At 36.8% G+C, this 18,912-nt stretch overlaps 1 protein-coding gene across 1 annotated transcript in view; it reads left to right on the forward strand.

Moving 5' to 3' along the window:
• LOC134756383 (cytochrome P450 2C18) overlaps positions 1–18,912 on the forward strand; it is a 52,281-nt gene that overhangs the window by 25,015 nt on the left and 8,354 nt on the right. The window contains exons 6-7 of the mRNA XM_055352525.2: positions 11,469–11,610; positions 15,422–15,609. Coding sequence (XP_055208500.1) covers positions 11,469–11,610; positions 15,422–15,609 — 330 coding nt within the window. The remainder of the gene's footprint in view (positions 1–11,468; positions 11,611–15,421; positions 15,610–18,912) is intronic.

The raw sequence follows: 18,912 nt of genomic DNA on the forward strand, positions 1-18,912 counted from the left end.
TCATTCCTTTATGTGGTCAAATAATATTTGGGTGTGGCTATATCATATTTTATATTTCCATTCATTAGTTGTTGGTTTTGATTGTTTCTGTTTTGGCTGTTATGAATAATGCTGGTATGGACATTTGTGTACAAGTTTTTGTGTATAGATAAGTTTTTATTTCTCTTGGGTATATACTTGGCTGCAGAATTGCTGGATTATACAGCAACTGTATGCTTAATCTTTGGAGAAACTGTGGCTGGATCAAAGACCTAAATGTAAGAGCTAAAAATATAAAACTCTCAGAAGAAAACCTAGGCATGAAATTTGCTGCACCATTTCGTATTCTCACTACAATGTTTTGAGGATTCCACTTTCTCCACAACCTTGCTAATGTTTCTTATCTTTTTGATTCCAGCCATCTCAGTGGGGTTGAGGTGGTTCCATGTGGTTTGGTTTGCATTTTCCTGACATCAAATAATTTTCTGTTGTGCTTACTGGTCATTTGTGTATCTCTTTGGATAAAAGTATATTCAGACCTTCTGTCCGTTTTTAAATTAGGTTATTATATTTTTAAAATTATTGAGATGGAAAAGTTTTTATATATTCTAGATAAAAGTCCCATATCAGATGTTATTAAAGATATTTTCTCCCATTTTGTCAAGTGTCTTTCACTTTCTTAACAGTGTCTTTTGAAATACAAGTTTTTAGTTTTTGTGAAATCCAATTTATTTATTTATTTGCATGGTTTCTTGCAATTTTTTTGTCACGTTTAAGAAATGATTTCTTAGTCCAATATCACAAAGATTCACCCCAAGTTTTCTTCAAATGGTTTTATAATTTTAACTCTTACATTTAGGTCTAAGATCCACTCTGAGTCAATTTTTGATTATAGTGTGAGGTATGGGTACAACTTCATTCTTTGCATGTGCATATTCAGTTGTCCTAGTACCATTTGTTGAAAAGACTATTCATTCCCCATTGGGTGATCGTGGTACATTTGTTGAAATTCAGTTGACTACAAACACGAGGATTTATTTTTAGACTCTAAATTCTATTTCATTGATCTATATAGCTTTCTTTATGCCAGTATGACAGTACTTTTTTTTTTTGAGACAGGGTCTCACTCTGGTTGCCTAGGCTATAGTGCAATGGTGTGATCTTGGCCTCTACCTCCCGGGCTCAGGTGATTCTCCCACCTCAGCCTCCTGAATAGCTGGGATTACAGGCATGTGCCACTATGGCCAGATAATTTATTGTATTTTGAGTAGAGACAGCCTTTCGCTATTTTGCACAGGCTGGCCTCCAACTGCTGGCCTCAAGCAGTCCACCCACCCTGGCCTCCCAGATTGCTGGGATCACAGGAGTGAACCACGCACCTGGGTGATGGTAGCTTTTATGTAAGTTTTGAAATTGGAAAGTGTCAGTTCTCCAGTTTTGTTCTTTCCCAAGATTGTTTTGGTTCTTAGCTATTTTGGTTGTGTAGAGTTCCCCATGGATTTTATGGTAATCTTGTCAATTTCTATTAAAAAGGTAACAGATATTTTGATATGGATCACTTTGAATCTGTAGATCAATTTGGGAAGTAATGCCATTTTAACGACATTAAGTCTTCCAATAGATGAATGTGGGATGTCTTTCCATTTATTTAGATCTTCTTTAATTTCTTTCAACAATGTTTTTTGTCAGCTAGCTTAATTTTGATAGGCTATTTGTACATAACCACTGATTTTTCAAATTCACTTAAACAGAAGGAAATATTAGTATCGGTTTATAAGTGCTCTACTCTCCTTCCTGGCTTTGGTGTAATTTTGAGTTGATAAGCTTAGAAAACTGTGTTAAGTTGATGTTACCAATGGGCATGATGACCTTTGTCTAGCAAGTACGTCTGTTGAGAGGATTAGGTTTGTCTTACTGTGGTTGATTACATAATATTAGGCATGCCACAGGTCACATGGAGATTATAACAGCCTTATTAAATTAATGCTGTTCTAGAGGATTGAATAGGAAGAAATCATTTTTTTGTATGTTAATTACTCCCTATAGTCAATAATTTAGACTGTCCCATTGTTATGGTCAATTTTGTGTTACATATTTCCCTCATCTTAAACCAGCCTTAGTTGCCTTGTGAAGTGCTTTGTTCTTCCACTCTCCATTTTATTATTAATGGCATAAACTGCAATTATTTTTTCACCAACTGAATATAAGAACTCAGTTCATTCAGTCCCTTGTCCTAAGCATCTCCATTGCCCTTACTCTCTCCTTCATCCTGTATAGGTGGTTAATGTCCAAACTCTCTGTCTTCATGTCTGTAGTGTCTCTTCAATTTCTATATTCTTATTCATTCCTGTGCTTGTTTACTAGATCAAGTTGACTATTACCTCACATCTGGAATATAATAATGGCTGGCCCCATCTTGTCTTGTCAATCTGTTCTCTTTCTCCATAATCTTGGATATGTTACCATGTTATCTTTTGCACATTTCCAAGTTCATAATGAGTCTGCAGGCAATATTGAGTGTGACTAAATTCTTTTTTTTTTTTCTCAGACAGAGTCTTACTCTGTCACCCAGGCTGGAATGCATTGGCATGATTGTGGCTCACTTTAGCTCGACCTTCTGGACTCAAGTGATCCTCCCACCTCAGCCTCCCCAGTAGTTGGGACTGCAGGTGCACATCACCATGCCCAGATAATTAAAAATTTGTTTTTATAGAGATAGGGTCTCACTGTGTTTGCCCAGGCTGGAGTGGACCTCCTGATCTCAAGTATTCCTCCTGCCTCAGCCTCCGACAGTGCTGGGATTTAAGGCATGAGCCACTGTGCCCAGTCTAAATTACTTATAATTCCTTATACAATGTAAATGCCATGTAAATGGTTGTTATACTGTATTTTTTAGGGAATAATGACAAGAAAAAAAAGTCTGTACATGTCTAATACGAACACTTTTTTTTTTTCTGAATTTTATTCTTTTTTGTTTTAGAGGCAGAATCTTGCCCCATTGCCCAGGCTGTTGTGCAGTGGTATGACCATAGCTCACTGCAGCCTTGAACTCCTGGGCTCAAGCAATTCTTCTACCTCAGCCTCCTAAGTATATGGGACAACAGGTGCATGCCACCATGCCCAACTAATTTTTTTTTTTTTTTTTTTTGTAGAGATAGGGTCTTTCCAGGTTGCCTAGGCTAGTCTTGAACTTCTGGGCTCAAGCGATCCTCCCATCTTGGCCTCCCAAAGTGCTGGGATTACAGGCATGAGCCACCTCACCTGGCCTCTTTTTCCAATTTTTTTTTATTTATTTAAGATTGGTTGAATCAATGGATGTGGAATCCATGGATAGGAAGGTGGATTGTACTCTATTATTAGCTATATTCAACTGGCTGTGCAATTTATTATTTTTTAAAAAAGATCAGATTTACTCCTCCATTCTAACAGGCTTTATACCCTTTGACTATCATCTCCCCCTTTCCCCCCGCCCCCAAGCCCTCTGGCAATCAGCATTCTACTCTCTTCTATGAGTTCGGTTGTTTTAGATTCCACATATAAGTGAGAATATATGGTATTTGTTTTCTTGTTCCTGACCTGACTTTACTTAGCATAATGTTCTCCAGTTCCATCCCTGTTATCACAAATAACAGAATTTCTTCATTTTTAAGGCTGAATAGTATTCTATTGTGTATATATACCACATTTTCTTTATCCATTTATCTGTTGATGGGCACTTAGGCTGATTCTATATATTAGCTATTGGGAATAGTGCTGCAATTTACATGGGAGTGCAGACATTGCTTTGACATACTGATTTCAAATCTTTTGAGTAAATGCCCATAAGCCGAATCACTGGATCATGTTGTAATTCTATTTTTAGTTTTTTGAGGAACCTTTTACTGTTTTCCATAATGGTTGCACTAACTTACATTCCCATCAACAGTACACAAGTGTTCCCCTTTTTCCACATCTTCACCAACACTTGTTTTTTCTCTCTTTGATAATAGCCATTCTAACAGATGTGAGGTGATAGCTCATTGTGTTTTTAATTTGTAACTTTTTAATGATTAGTGTTGTTAAGCATCTTTTTATGTATCTCTTAATCATTCGTATGTCTTCTTTTTAGAAATATTCATTCAGGCTATTTGCCCATTTCTTAATTGGATTATTTGTTTTCTTTCTATAGAGTTGTTTAAGTTCCACATATATGTGCATGCATGTGTGTGTGTATATAGTTTTTAATTTTAATTTTAAAAGAAGTATAGAAATTTAATATGTTTTTCTTCCAATGTTATTTTTTCTCATATTTTTTTCTTTTTTTAATTATACTTTAAGTTCTAGGGTACATGTGCACAATGTGCAGGTTTGTTACATATATATACATGTGCCATGTAGGTGTGCTGCACCCATTAACTCATCATTTACATTAGGTATATCTCTTAATGCTATCCCTCCCCGCTCCCCCCACCCCACAACAGTCCCCCATGTGTGATGTTCCCCTTCCTGTGTCCATGTGTTCTCATTGTTCAAATCCCACCTATGAGTGAGAACATGCGGTGTTTGGTTTTTTGTCTTTGTGATAGTTTGCTGAGAATGATGGCTTCCAGCTTCATCCATGTCCCTACAAGGGATACGAACTCATCCTTTTTTATGGCTGCATATATTCCATGGTGTAGATGTGCCACATTTTCTTAATCCAGTCTATCACTGATGGACATTTGGGTTGGTTCCAAGTCTTTGTTATTGTGAATAATGCCACAATAAACATATGTGTGCATGTGTCTTTATGGCAGCATGATTTATAATCCTTTGGGTATATACCCAGTAATGGGATGGCTGGGTCCAATGATATTTCTAGTTCTAGATCCTTGAGGAATTGCCACACTGTCTTCCACAATGGTTGAAGTAGTTTAAAGTCCCACCAACAGTGTGTAAAATTGTTCCTATTTCTCCACATCCTCTCCAGCACCTGTTTCCTGACTTTTTAATGATCGCCATTCTAACTGGTGTGAGATGGTATCTCATTGTGGTTTTGATTTGCATGTCTCTGATGACCAGTGATGATGAACGTTTTTTCATGTGTCTGTTGGCTGCATAAATGTCTTCTTTTGAGAAGTGTCTGTTCACATACTTCACCCACTTTGTGATGGGGTTGTTTTTTTTCTTTTAAATTTGTTTGAGTTCTTTGTAGATTCTGGATATTAGCCCTTTGTCGGATGAGTAGATTGCAAAAATTTTCTCTCATTCTTTAGGTTGCCTATTCACTCTGATGGTAGTTTCTTTTGCTGTGCAGAAGCTCTTTAGTTTAATTAGATCCCATTTGTCAATTTTGGCTTTTGTTGCCATTGCTTTTGGTGTTTTAGACATGAAGTCCTTGCCCATGCCTATGTCCTGAATGGTATTGCCTAGGTTTTCTTCTAGGGTTTTTATGGTTTTAGATCTGACATTTATGTCTTTAATCCATGTTGAATTAATTTTTGTATAAGATGTAAGGAAGGGATCCAGTTTCAGCTTTCTACATATGGCTAGCCAGTTTTCCCAGCACCATTTATTAAATAGGGAATCCTTTCCTCATTTCTTGTTTTTGTCAGGTTTGTCAAAGATCAGATGGTTGTAGATGTGCGGTATTATTTCTGAGGGCTCTGTTCTGTTCCATTGGTCTATATCTCTGTGTCAGTACCAGTACCATGCTGTTTTGCTTACTGTAGCCTTGTAGTATAGTTTGAAGTCAGGTAGCGTGATGCTTCCAGCTTTGTTCTTTTGGCTTAGGGTTGACTTGGCAATGCGGGCTCTTTTTTGGTTCCATTTGAACTTTAGTTTTTTCCAATTCTGTGAAGAAAGTCATTGGTAGCTTGATGGGGATGGCATTGAATCTATAAATTACCTTGGGAAGTATGGCCGTTTTCACAAAATTGATTCCTCCTATTCATAAGCGTGGAATGTTCTTCCATTTGTGTCCTCTTTTATTTCATTGAGCAGTGGTTTGTAGTTCTTCTTGAAGAGGTCCTTCATGTCCCTTGGAAGTTGGATTCCTAGGTATTTTATTCTCTTTGAAGCAATTGTGAATGGGAGTTCACTCATGATTTGGCTCTCTGTTTGTCTGTTATTGGTGTATAAGAATGCTTGTGATTTTTGCACACTTATTTTGTATCCTGAGACTTTGGTGAAGTTGCTTATCAGCTTTTTGGAGATTTTGGGCTGAGGCAATGGGGTTTTCTAAATATACAATCATGTCATCTACAAACAGGAACAATTTGACTTCCTCTTTTCCTAATTGAATACCCTTTATTTCTTTCTCCTGCCTGATTACTCTGGCCAGAACTTCCAATAATATGTTGAATAGAAGTGGTGAGAGAGGGCATCCCTGTCTTGTGCCAGTTTTCAAAGGGAAAGCTTCCAGTTTGTGCCCATTCAGTATGATATTGGCTTTGGGTTTGTCATAAATAGCTCTTATTATTTTGAGATGTGTCCCATCAATACCGAATTTATTGAGAGTTTTTAGCATTAAGGTTTTTGAATTTTGTCAAAGGCCTTTTCTGCATCTATTGAGATAATCATGTGGTTTTTGTCTTTGGTTCTGTTTATATGCTGGATTACATTTACTGATTTGCATATATTGAGCCAGCCTTGCATCCCAGGGATGAAGCCAACTTGATCATGGTAGATAAGCTTTTTAATGTGCTGCTGGAATCAGTTTGTCAGTATTTTATTGAGGATTTTTGTATGGATGTGCATCAGTAATATTGGTCTAAAATTCTCTTTTTCTGTTGTGTCTCTGTCAGGCTTTGGTATTAGGATGATGCTGGCCTCATCAAATGCATTAGGGAGGATTCCCTCTTTTTCTATTGATTGGAATAGTTTCAGAAGGAATGGTACCACCTCCTCCTTGTACCTCTGGTAGAATTCAGCTGTGAATCCATCTGGTCCTGGACTTTTTTTTGTTGGTAGGCTCTTAATTATTGCCTGAATTTCAGAGCCTGTGATTGGTCTATTCAGGGATTCAGCTTCTTCCTGGTTTATTTTTGGGAGGGTGTATGTATTGAGGAATTTATCCATTTCTTCTAGATTTTCTAATTTATTTGCATAGAGGTGTTTATAGTATGCTCTGATGGTAGTTTGCATTTCTGTGGGATTGGTGGTGATATCCCCTTTAACATTTTTTATTGCATCTATTTGATTCTTCTCTCTTTTCTTCTCTATTAGTCTTGCTAGTGGTCTGTCAATTTTGTTGATCTTTTCAAAAAACCAGCTCCTGGATTCATTGATTTTTTGAAGGGTTTTTGTGTCTCTATCTCCTTCAGTTCTGCTCTGATCTTAGTTATTTCTTGCCTTCTGCTAGCTTTTGAATGTGTTTGCTCCTGCTTCTCTAGTTCTTTTAATTGTGATGTTAGGGTGTCAATTTTAGATCTTTCCTGCTTTCTCTTGTGGGCATTTAGTGCTATACATTTCCCTCTACACACTGCTTTAAATGTGTCCCAGAGATTCTGGTATGTTGTGTCTTTGTTCTCATTGGTTTCAAAGAACATCTTTATTTCTGCCTTCATTTCATTATGTACCCAGTAGTCATTCAGGAGCAGGTTGTTCAGTTTGCATGTAATTGAGTGGTTTTGGGTGAGTTTCTTAATTGTAGTTCTAGTTTGATTGCACTGTGGTCTGAGAGACAGTTTGTTATAATTTCTGTTTTTTTACATTTGCTGAGGAGTGCTTTAATTCCAACTATGTGGTCAGTTTTGGAATACGTGCGATATGGTGCTGAGAAGAATGTAAATTCTGTTGATTTGGGGTGGAGAGTTCTGTAGATGTCTATTAGATCTGCTTGGTGCAGAGCTGAGTTCAATTCCTGGATATCTTTGTTAACTTTCTGTCTCCTTGATCTGTCTAATGTTGACAGTGGGGTGTTAAAGTCCCCCGTTATTATTGTGTAGGAGTCTAATTATCTTCGTAGGTCTCTAAGGACTTGCTTTATGAATCTGGGTGCTCCTGTATTGGGTGTATATATATTTAGGATAGTTAGCTCTTCTTGTTGAATTGATCCCTTTAGCATTATGTAATGGCCTTGTTTGTGTCTTTCGATCTTTGTTGGTTTAAAGTCTGTTTTATCAGAGACTAGGATTGCAACCCCTGCCTTTTTTTGTTTTCCATTTGATTGGTAGATCTTCCTCCTTCCCTTTATTTTGAGTCTTTGTGTGTCTCTGTATGTGAGACAGGTCTCCTGAATACAGCACACTGAGGAGTCTTGACTCTATGCAGTTTGCTAGTCTGTGTCTTTTAATCAGTGCATTTAGTCCATTTATATTTAAGGTTAATATTGTTATGTGTGAATTTTATCCTGTCATTATGATGTTAGCTGGTTATTTTGCTCATTAGTTGATGCAGTTTCTTCCTAGCATCGATGGTCTTTACAATTTAGCATGTTTTTGCAGTTGCTGGTAGTGGTTTTTTCTTTCCATGTTTAGTGCTTCCTTCTGGTGCTCTTGTAGGGCAGGCATGGTGGTGACAAAATATCTCAGCGTTTGCTTGTCTGTAAAGGATTTTATTTCTCCTTCACTTATGAAGTTTAGTTTGGCTGGATATGAAATTCTGGGTTGAAAATTCTTTTCTTTAAGAATGTTGAATATCGGCTTCCACTCTCTTCTGGCTTGTATTGCCCAGATCAATGTCCTGTAGTTTTTCCTCAATCTTTTCTTCTAGTAGTTTACAGTATCTGGTGTTATGTTTAAGTCTTTAATCCATGTTGAGTTGCTTGAGTATATGGTGTGAGATCAGTGTTCAATTTTATTCTTTAGCATTTGGATATCCAGTTTTCTCACCATTTATTTAAGAGACTGTCCCCTTTCCATTGCATATTCTTGGTACCTTTGTCTAAAATCAATTGTAGTTGCATGGATTCTTTTCCAGCTCTCTGTTATATTCTGTTGGTTGGTGTGTCCATTTTTATGCCAGTACCATGCTGTTTTAATTACTATTAATTTGTAGTATAGCTTGAAATCAGGTAATGTGATGCCTCCAGCTTTCTTCTTTCTACTAATTATTGCCTTGGCTATTTGGGTATTTTTGTGATTCTACATGAATTTTTTGGGGATGACTTTTCCTGTTTCTGAGAGAGATAACATTGGAATTTTGATAGGGATTTCAATGAAACCATAAATTTCTTTAGATAGTATGGACATTTTAACAATATCAACTCTTCCAATCCATGCATATGGTATCTCTTTTTTATTTGTGTCTTCTTCATTTTTTTAATTAATATTTTATATTTTTTGGTGACTTTCACTTTTTTGGTTAAATGTACTCCTAAATACTTTATTTCTTTGATGCTATTGTAAATGGGTTTATTTTTAAAATTTCTTTTTCATATCCTTTGTTGTTAATGTGTTGAAAGACTATTAATTTTTGTGTGTTGATTTTGTATCCTGCAACTTTACTGAATTTAATTATCAGTTCTAAGAGTTTTTTGGTGATGCGTTTAAGGTTTTCTGTATGTAAGATCATGCCATCAGCAAACAGAGACAATTTTACTTCTTTTCTTCTTTGGATGTCTTTCATTTATTTTTCTTGTCTCATTGCTCTGGCTAGTACTTCTCATACTACGTTGAATTGAAGTACTGAGAGAGGGCATCCATATCTTTTTCCTGATCTTATGGGAAAATCCTTCAACTTTCCACTATTGAATATGAGGTTAGCCATGCACTTGTCATATATGGACTTGTGTTGAGGCTAGTTATTAGCTCCACTATCAGGAGCAGCAATTTGCAGGACATGCTAACAAGTCTCATCCAGGCAGAAACTTGGACTTTTGAGTTTCATCCCTTTCTCTGCCATGATCCCAGAGGATTAAACCTCTGGAAGTGCTTGTGCACTAACATAATACTGGTACTTTTTCCAGTGGTCTAGAGAGAGACTCCTGTATACTTAGTCCTCTCTGCTCCCAGAATTGGTAAGTTAAGTAGATAGCTGTGGGGAACCTTAGAGTTAGGGTGTTAATGTGTGGTCTAAATCCTCCTTTCCACAGGGAGAAGCTGGATGTTGGGGATTCATTCTTAATTGTATGGTGTAGTGCCTGGGTGAGGTTGGTGCTGTAGCTTTTTCTTCCCAGTCTATGTGGATATTTTCTTTGTTGCTCAGTACATAGAAGTCTCTCAACTTGTTTCTGACTTTCTCTTACAGGGAATTGATCTGTGAATAGATATTTATTTGGTGTATCCTTGGGTGGAAGAAGAGACTGGAGCCTCCTATTCTGCAATGTGCCTATTGTGACACTAAGAATTGCAAACCCTTGATTCTTGCTTATAATGTATTTATGTCTCTAATTTACTTATTTCTATTTCTATCAATTAAGATTGTATATATACAAATAAGAAAAAAATTAACATGGCTTAAACAAATAATGTGTTTATTTATTTCACATACAGGGTGTCATGTTGGGCAGTGCAGAACTAGTACTGTAGCTCTGAAGCATCCTAGAACTAGGTGCCTGCCATTTTTGATCCCCACGCTTACAACATGAACCTTCATCTTGATTATTTTTTTTCTGAGACAGGATCTCTCTTTGTCATCCAAGCTGGAGTGCAGTGACATGAACATGCTTCACTGCAGCTTTGACCTCCTGGGCTCATGTGTTTCTCTGTGTCAGCCTCCCATGTAGCTGGGACCACAGATATGTGCAATTCACCTGGTTAATTTTTTGATTTTTATTTTTTTTTTGAGAGGAGTTTCACTCTGTCACCCAGGATAGAGTGCAGTGGTGTGATCTCGGCTCACTGCAACCTCCGTCTCCTGGGTTCAAGTGATTCTTATGCCTCAGCCTCCCGAGTAGCTGAGATTACAGGCGCATGCCATCACGCCCGGCCAATTTTTGTGTTTTTAGTAGAGATGAGATTTCACCATGTTGCCCAGGCTGGTCTCAAACTCCTGACCTCAGGTGACCTGCCTGTCTTGGCCTCCCAAAGTGCTGGGATTACAGGCATGCGCCACCATGCCTGGCCAAGTTTTTGATTTTTTTTTTAGAGACAGGGGGTCTCACTTGTTGCCCAGGCTGGTGTCAAACTCCAGAACTCAAGTGATCCTCCTGCCTTGGCATCCCGAAGTGTTGGGATTACAGGTATGAGCCACCACAGATGGACTTGTTATATTCTTAAATATTCATGTTCCAAGGTGATATCTATATCACCTCTACCTTCATATATGTGTTTTGAGTAAAAAGGAGAGAAAGTGCCATCAACAGGTACCTGCTTATATGTCATAGACAAGAAATATGTTTCATGGCCAACACAGCTCCAAAAGATATTCAGAAATAGAATTTTTAGGCAAGCAATGGATAAGTAGGAATGGGAAATGAACTATTTTACATTCTCTGCCACACCGTGCAATTGTTGTAGTTTTAATACTGCACTCTGTACAGTTTCCAAACTTCCTTATCTTTAGAACAACCTGATATATTTTGGATTTTTTGTAATTTAATATGCTGGCAAACTACCAAATAATTAAATTATGAAATAATTTTTTAGGAAAAGCACAATCAACAGTCTGAATTTACTGTTGAAAGCTTGATAGCCACTGTAACTGATATGTTTAGGGCTGGAACAGAGACAACGAGCACCACCCTGAGATATGGACTCCTGCTCCTGCTGAAGTACCCAGAGGTCACAGGTATGATGATACCATAGGTGAGCAGGGTGATTTTCAGAAAAGATGTTGGGAAGACACTGCTATTGTCCTCAATCTTGTTTCTCTTAGAGAAGCTTCATTATTGAAATTTCTGTGCCATTGGCTCTAAGTTGTCTAAATATGATGAAGGGATAAGAATGAGACAAATTTGCACAATAGGGAAGAGGGACTGAGAGAGGTGAAGACAGTGTGATCAGTAGCAAAAGTAATAAAGCCCTGGATTTTAGTGACTAAATACTTTTAATAAAGTGTCTAGATTTCATGGGAGACGATTTGTAGCAGGCACAGGCATGATGAATTGGCCTAGGATTGTATGTTGGTTTTCTAAAGAACAGACCACTTTGTTGCAGTTTCTTTTTTGAAATGAGTAGAAATTTTATTTCACTAAAAGCCATGTCTACAAAATTCCATTTTCCAGCAGAACAGACCACTTTGAGTAATAGATATGCTCTTTCTTTCTTTCTTTCTTTCTTTTTTTGAGACAGAGTCTCACTGTGTCACCCAGGCTGGAGTGCAGTGGTGCAATCTTGGCTCACTGCAACCTCTGCCTCCCGGGTTCAAGTGATTCTCCTGCCTCAGCCTCCTGAGTAGCTGGGATTACAGGTGTACCCACCACACCTGGCTAATTATTTTGTATTTTTAGTAGAGACGGGGTTTCACCATGTTGGTCAGGCTAGGCTCGAACTCCTGATCTCAAATGATCTGCCCACCTTGGCCTCCCAAAGTTCTTGGATTACAGGCATATGCCACTGTGCCCAGCCAGGTATGCTTCTATAGATCTTCCCTTATTCTGAAAATGTAGTGTTTTAATGCTGGGACAGTAAAGACAGAAACTCTTTTTATTTTTAATTTTTATTATTGGCAATTCTTTTGTGGTTGGTTTGATGCCATTTTTTAATGTTTTGGTAAATTTCTATTTTTATGGACTTAGGGGTACAAGTGCAATTGTGTTCATGAATATATTCGCTAGTGGTGAAGTCTGGGCTTTTAGTGTACCCTTCACCTGAATAGTGTACATTGTTCCCAATAGGTAGCATTTCATCCCTCACCTCCCTCCCACCTTTCCACCTTTTGGAATCTCCAGTGTCTATTATTCCACTCTGTATGTCTCTGTGTACCCATTGTTTAGCTCCCATTTATAAGTGAGAACATGTGGTTTTTGACTTTCTATTTTGAGCATTTTCACTTAGGATAATGGCTTCCAGTTCCATCCATGTTGCCACAAAAGACACGATTTCGTTCTTTTACATGGCTGAGTAGTAGTGCATGGTGTGTGTGTGTGTGTGACACACCATAGAATACTAGATGCAGATTTTTAAATCCCACACATAACAATTTTAATCCAATCATCTGTTGATGGATGCTTGGGTTGATTTTATGAATTTGCCTTGGTGAATAGTGCTGCAGTAAACATATGAATGCAGATGTCTTTTCGATAAAATGATTTCTTTTATTTTGGATAGATACCCAGTAGTGGGATTGCTGGATCAAAGGGTAGTTCTGTTTTTGATTCTTTGGGAAATACTATTTATTGAAGTGTATAGTGGATATTCTAGAAATGTCATGAGATAGCCTGAGAAAATCTGTATAGTCTGGGAAGTATTTTAAACACTTAGGTGTATAATAAAGGTGTATGATATTTAAGCAGAAAATGTGCCTGAGGAATTTTATGATTATCAAAATCTGCATCTAGAAAAATGGTACTTGTCAATATTTTTTCTTAGGGTCAATAGTTTTATCTTTTACAAGCAACTTTTTTTTTCTTCAACTTTTATATTTATCTATGAGCAGATTCTGGCTCTGCGTAGCATATTAGCCACACACTTGTTTTTCTGGGGTCAGAATCACACTGAAGTGATGATAAATATATTACAAATGAGAATTACTCCTGTTAAAGTTGGAGTATAACCATCAAGTCTTTAACAAACTTCTCAGACACAGAGAGCAGATAGAAGGATGATAACCAATTTGGCAGAGAGATTGAAGTTGCAACCTAAGGGTCATAAGAATTTCTGTTGCTATAGTCCCCATAAGGCTGAGTATTCAAAAGAACCAAGACCCAAAGAACATAGAGGGAGAATGAGGCAGAAAACAGAAAATTCTCCCTGCCTAGTTTCCCTCCACAACTCCATTTGTCAACTAATTGTTTTTCTCCACAGAAAAGGGAGGTTCACTCTCTAGAGAAACTGAACCTAAGAGGCTCACTCATGGACAACAGACAGAGACTGGGAAAGAGTGAGGGGTTAAGTAAGAGTCCACTTGAATTCTAAAGCCTTTAGCGCCTTTTTCTATCTTGTTCCTAAAATACAGCAGCCAGGTGTAAACTCCAGAAGACAAGTAGCACCAGTGGAAAGACCTCCATTTTTCACCATTTAGATAGAAAATTCTTACCAAATGTCCAGCAAAGTGAATGAAATGGAAAATATTCATCCAAGACACCAGGCCATGGGGAATTTTAGAACATCAGAGTTAAAGGGAAAGTCATAAAAACATTCAGAGATAAATTAGGTCACCTGTGAAGGATCAGGAATCAGAATGGCATTAGAATTCTCAAGAGCAGCTGTCATCTTGTGTATTTGTAGATAAAGAATATTTTCAGATCTGCATTTGGCAAAAAATTTTTGCCCTTTGTGTTTATTTTCTTAGAAAGATACTAGAGAATATTTTCCATCCAAATGTCTGAAACCAATTCAGGGGAAATCATGGGCTGCAGGGATCAGGAGATCTCATGTAGGAGGATGGAAGTGTCAGGGAGGCTGCTGGATACCAGGTCTAGAAAACAAATGCTTTAGAATGGACCAGGTGGATCATGGAGGTGTGAGGGAAGACATTAAGGGCAAAGAAAAGTTGATTGATTATTTGGTTATTTTTAGTGTTTAGAAAATTATTAGTAAGAGTTTGAAACATTTCTGAGCATTTGCAATAATTCTAAATTGGCATATGAAAATTAGAATTGAAATGGACACACAAGCCCAAGAATATACAAAAAGGAGACATAATTACAGCTGTCCCACTTGTGGTCAATGTTTATGAAATAATAATGGTGTGAACATGAGTATTAATATAATAAAAATGTGATATAAATACATTGGGGAAACTAGAGTGGGGGGAAGTGTGAATGTGTGTGCATGTTTCTGTTTGTGGGTGTGTATCTATTTGTTATGGAGTGATGATGGAGATATAAGTCCTCATCTTTCTTACCATGAGGTTTTAGAAATTTTCTAAAGATAAATTAAAAAATAAAAAGAGAGTCATTATTTAGAAATATGAATATAAACTTCAGAAGAAACTTCTAGAATGTTTCAACATAGTCACCTTTGTGGAGTGTGAGGATGAGAAAGAATATCATTTCAAGTTTCAAATAAACATATGCACACAATACACAAATCCATCCATACATATAGATCTGTTAGTAGAATTAAAGTTTTAAAACATTATATATTATTCTGATACAACATTAATTTGATTTTTTTCTTTCTTCAAGAACAGTAATTTCTTGAGTTTATAATGTACTAAATATTTATATTTTGAAGTATTTTATCATTTATATTTGTACTGATTATCTTGTATGCTAATATGTAGGTGGTTACAGATTTATCTTAATACTCAGCTTGTAGGAGAGTTGGATGTATCTATAATGCAGTAATTTCTTCCCTAAGTCTAGGTGTACTTTCAGTCCTATAAGTTTATAATGATGTTGGGACCCCTTCCTTATGCTTCTTGTAACCTGAATTGCTACAACAAATGTGCCATTTTCCTCCTTTTCCATCATTTCTTACTTGTGTCTTATCAGCTAAAGTCCAGGAAGAGATTGAATGTGTAGTTGGCAGAAACCGGAGCCCCTGTATGCAGGACAGGAGTCACATGCCCTACACAGATGCTGTGGTGCACGAGATCCAGAGACACATTGACCTCCTCCCCACCAACCTGCCCCATGCAGTGACCTGTGATGTTAAATTCAAAAACTTCCTCATCCCCAAGGTAAGCTTGTTTCTCCTACACTACATCTCCATGCTCTTCAAGTCCCCAAATTCATAGTATGGTCCCAATCCTCTAACAACACATGATGAGAGAAGTGTAAAATTCATACGTGGGGCAGCTTTCTGGACTCTGCTGTTTCCATTCCAGTTTGGGCCTATGAAGGTTTATAACAGGTCTCAGTATCTAGCAGTGTATGTCTTCCAAATTTGTTCTGCTTCTTTAGTAATTTTTTTTGTGGCTATTCTCAGGTGTTTACATTTCCAAGTAAGTGTTGAAAGTATCATTTTGTCAATTTCCCAAAACACTGTGCTGGGATTTTTATCATGATGACATTAAATCTTTAGATCAATTTAGAAATAATTGATGTCCTGACAGGTTGAATCTTTCAATTCATGGATATGATTATGCTCTTTATTTATTTGGGCTTTCTTCTATTTTGTCAGTAATGTTTTGTCTTCAGTTCAGTGGCTTTCTCATGTATTACATTTTTTTCTGAAATGATATTTCTATGTAATTGTAAGTTGTGTATTTAATATATAATATAAATATATATAATATGAAATAAATATATATAATATTAAAAATATATTTTCAAAACAGAGTCTTGCTATGTTGCACAGATTGATCTTCTGGGCTCAAGCAATCCTCCACCTCATCCTCCTGAGTAGCTGGGATTAGAGATGTGTGCCACTGCACCTGGCTTTTAAATAATATACTTTAAAAAAATGCCTTTTCCATTTCTTTGTTTCTGGTACATGGAAATATAATTGACTTTATTATTTTGATGACCTTACATCAAGCAAATTTACTTGGCATTGCTAATTTTTTGTTTGTAAATTTATTTGTAATTTCTATGTATTCTGTGTTCTCTTTTAATATTTCTTTTATTTCTTATTTTTCAATTCTTATAACTCAGTTTTCTCTTTATTGTTTTATTTCACTGGTTAGGATTTCCAGGACAGCGTTGAATAAATCGTGATGGTGGGCATCCTTGTTTCATATATGATGTTCAAGATGGGTGGAGATTTAACATCTCACCAGTGAGAATGATGTTTTATGTATATTTTCGTAAGTAAAAAATCGGATTAGAGAAGGTTGCCTTCTACTTTTGATGACTTTTTTTGGTCTTGAATGTGTATACAATTTGATCAAATGGAGTCTCTGCATCAATCGATATGGCCATATATTTTGTCCTGTCTATAGATATAATATATATATTAGTTAAAATACACACAAATGCGCACACAGAGACATACACAGCTGGGTTTTATTTGCTATGTTTTTTCAGGATGTTTGAACTTATATTTACAAGAGACATTGGTTTGCAATTTTTCTTCCTCAAAATTTTCTTGTCAGATTTCTGATATTGAGGAAATGTTGGCTTCATAAAATAAGGAAGATAATGTTCTGTATTGTGGTTGTTTTTATAATCTTTTCTCCCTTCTCTATTCTTTTTGTGCTCACTTAGTTCTGTCTTTGGAGTGACTCATAAATTTTGGTTAAGTGCCAGTTATGATGTATGAAAAAATGCAGAACGTCAGATGAAGTTCATCTTCTTCCAGAAAGGGTTCATCCCTCCCATGCTAGGCAGACAGAATTATGCAACACCTACCTTCATTCAGAATTAGATATCAACACAGTCAAAAAAATTTTTTTTTCAATTTTTTTTATTATACTTTAAGTTCTGGGATACATGTGCAGAATGTGCAGTTTTGTTACATAGGTATACACGTGCCATGGTGGTTCGCTGCACCCATCAACCTGTCACCTACATTAGGTATTTCTCCTAATGTTATCCCTCCCCTAGCCCCAACATCCCCCACAGGCCCTGGTGTGTGATGTTACCCTCCCTGTGTCCTTATTGTTCAACTCCCACTTATGAGTGAGAACATGCGGTGTTTGGTTTTCTGATCTTGTGATAGTTTGCTGAGAATGATGGTTTCCAGCTTCATCCATGTCCCTGCAAAGGACATGAAGTCATCATTTTTTATGGTTGCATAGTATTCCATGGTGTATATGTGTCATATTTTCTTAATGTAGTCTATCATTGATGGACATTTGGGTTGGTTCCAAGTCTTTGCTATTGTGAATAGTGCCGCAATAAACATATGAAACACAGTCAAAAATTGACTGTAGCCATCAAAAATTGACTGTAACCTCTCTGAGGTTCCCCCATGCCTGCAACCCTGAGTAATTTTTGTCTCAGCATCTTTTCCAGTGCCTTCTAACACATGGTTTCTGTGTTTATTGAGACTTTTTAGTTGCTATTCTGCAAGCTGCTCCATTCCACTTGAAGCGAGTACATATTGCCATTATAAAGAAATAAAATAATGAAAATTTAACTTTGAGAGGAAAAAGGATTGGAGTTTGATAAGGTTGAAATCACTATTGCCATCTTATAGGGAAGAGGGAATTCTGAATGTCTGTATTGTGCCATATGGAATCCACTAGCCACAGGTACCTATTGAGCACCGGAAGTGTAATGAATGCAACTGAGGAAATGAATTTAAAATTTTATTTACTTTTCATTACTTTAAATTTAAATGCAAATAGCCATGGATCATTCATGGCTACCGTGCTACAGAACACATATCTGATTGTTTAATTTTCTGTAATACAGGGTTAGAAATATCTCATTCTCAATTATGTAATATTAAAAGCCTGAATAGTTAAAAACCATTTAAGGTGGGTGTAATTTCATTTGGCTAAACATTTACTTGCGTGGAGTGAATGTATTTATTTTCCTTATTTATCATACTTTGTATAAATATTAATGTTTTGCTAAAGAAAAGGCCAGGTGTGGAGATTCCCATTTGTAATCCCAGCTCTTTGGGAGGCCAAAGTGGAAGGATCATTTGCACCCAGGAGCTGGAGGCCAGCCTGAGCAACATAGTGAAACTCTATCTCTACAAAAAATAAAAAAATTAGCTGGGTGTAGTGGCATGTGCCTGTAGTCCCAGCTACTTGGGAGGCTGAAGTGGGAGGATTGCTGGTGTCCAAGAGGTTGAGGCTGCTGTGAGCTATGGTCATACCACTGTACTCCAGCCTGGGTGACAGAGCAAGGCCCTGTCTCAAAAGAAAAAAAAAAAAAGAGGAAAGAAAAGAAATATCACGTATTCAATTATATGGTATCTCCCCACTCTCCACATTATTGGGAGTGTTAGAAAATCTGTAGCAACTATTATGTAGCATAATATCTTTCTAGAATGAATATATGTGTGTGTAGGTATATAGTATACATATAATATATGGAAATGTGTATACATCTACATTTTAATCTATACATTTATCTGCATTTATCTA

The sequence above is a fragment of the Gorilla gorilla genome, chromosome 8 (assembly GCF_029281585.2).
Source record: "Gorilla gorilla gorilla isolate KB3781 chromosome 8, NHGRI_mGorGor1-v2.1_pri, whole genome shotgun sequence".
NCBI lineage: Eukaryota > Metazoa > Chordata > Mammalia > Primates > Hominidae > Gorilla > Gorilla gorilla.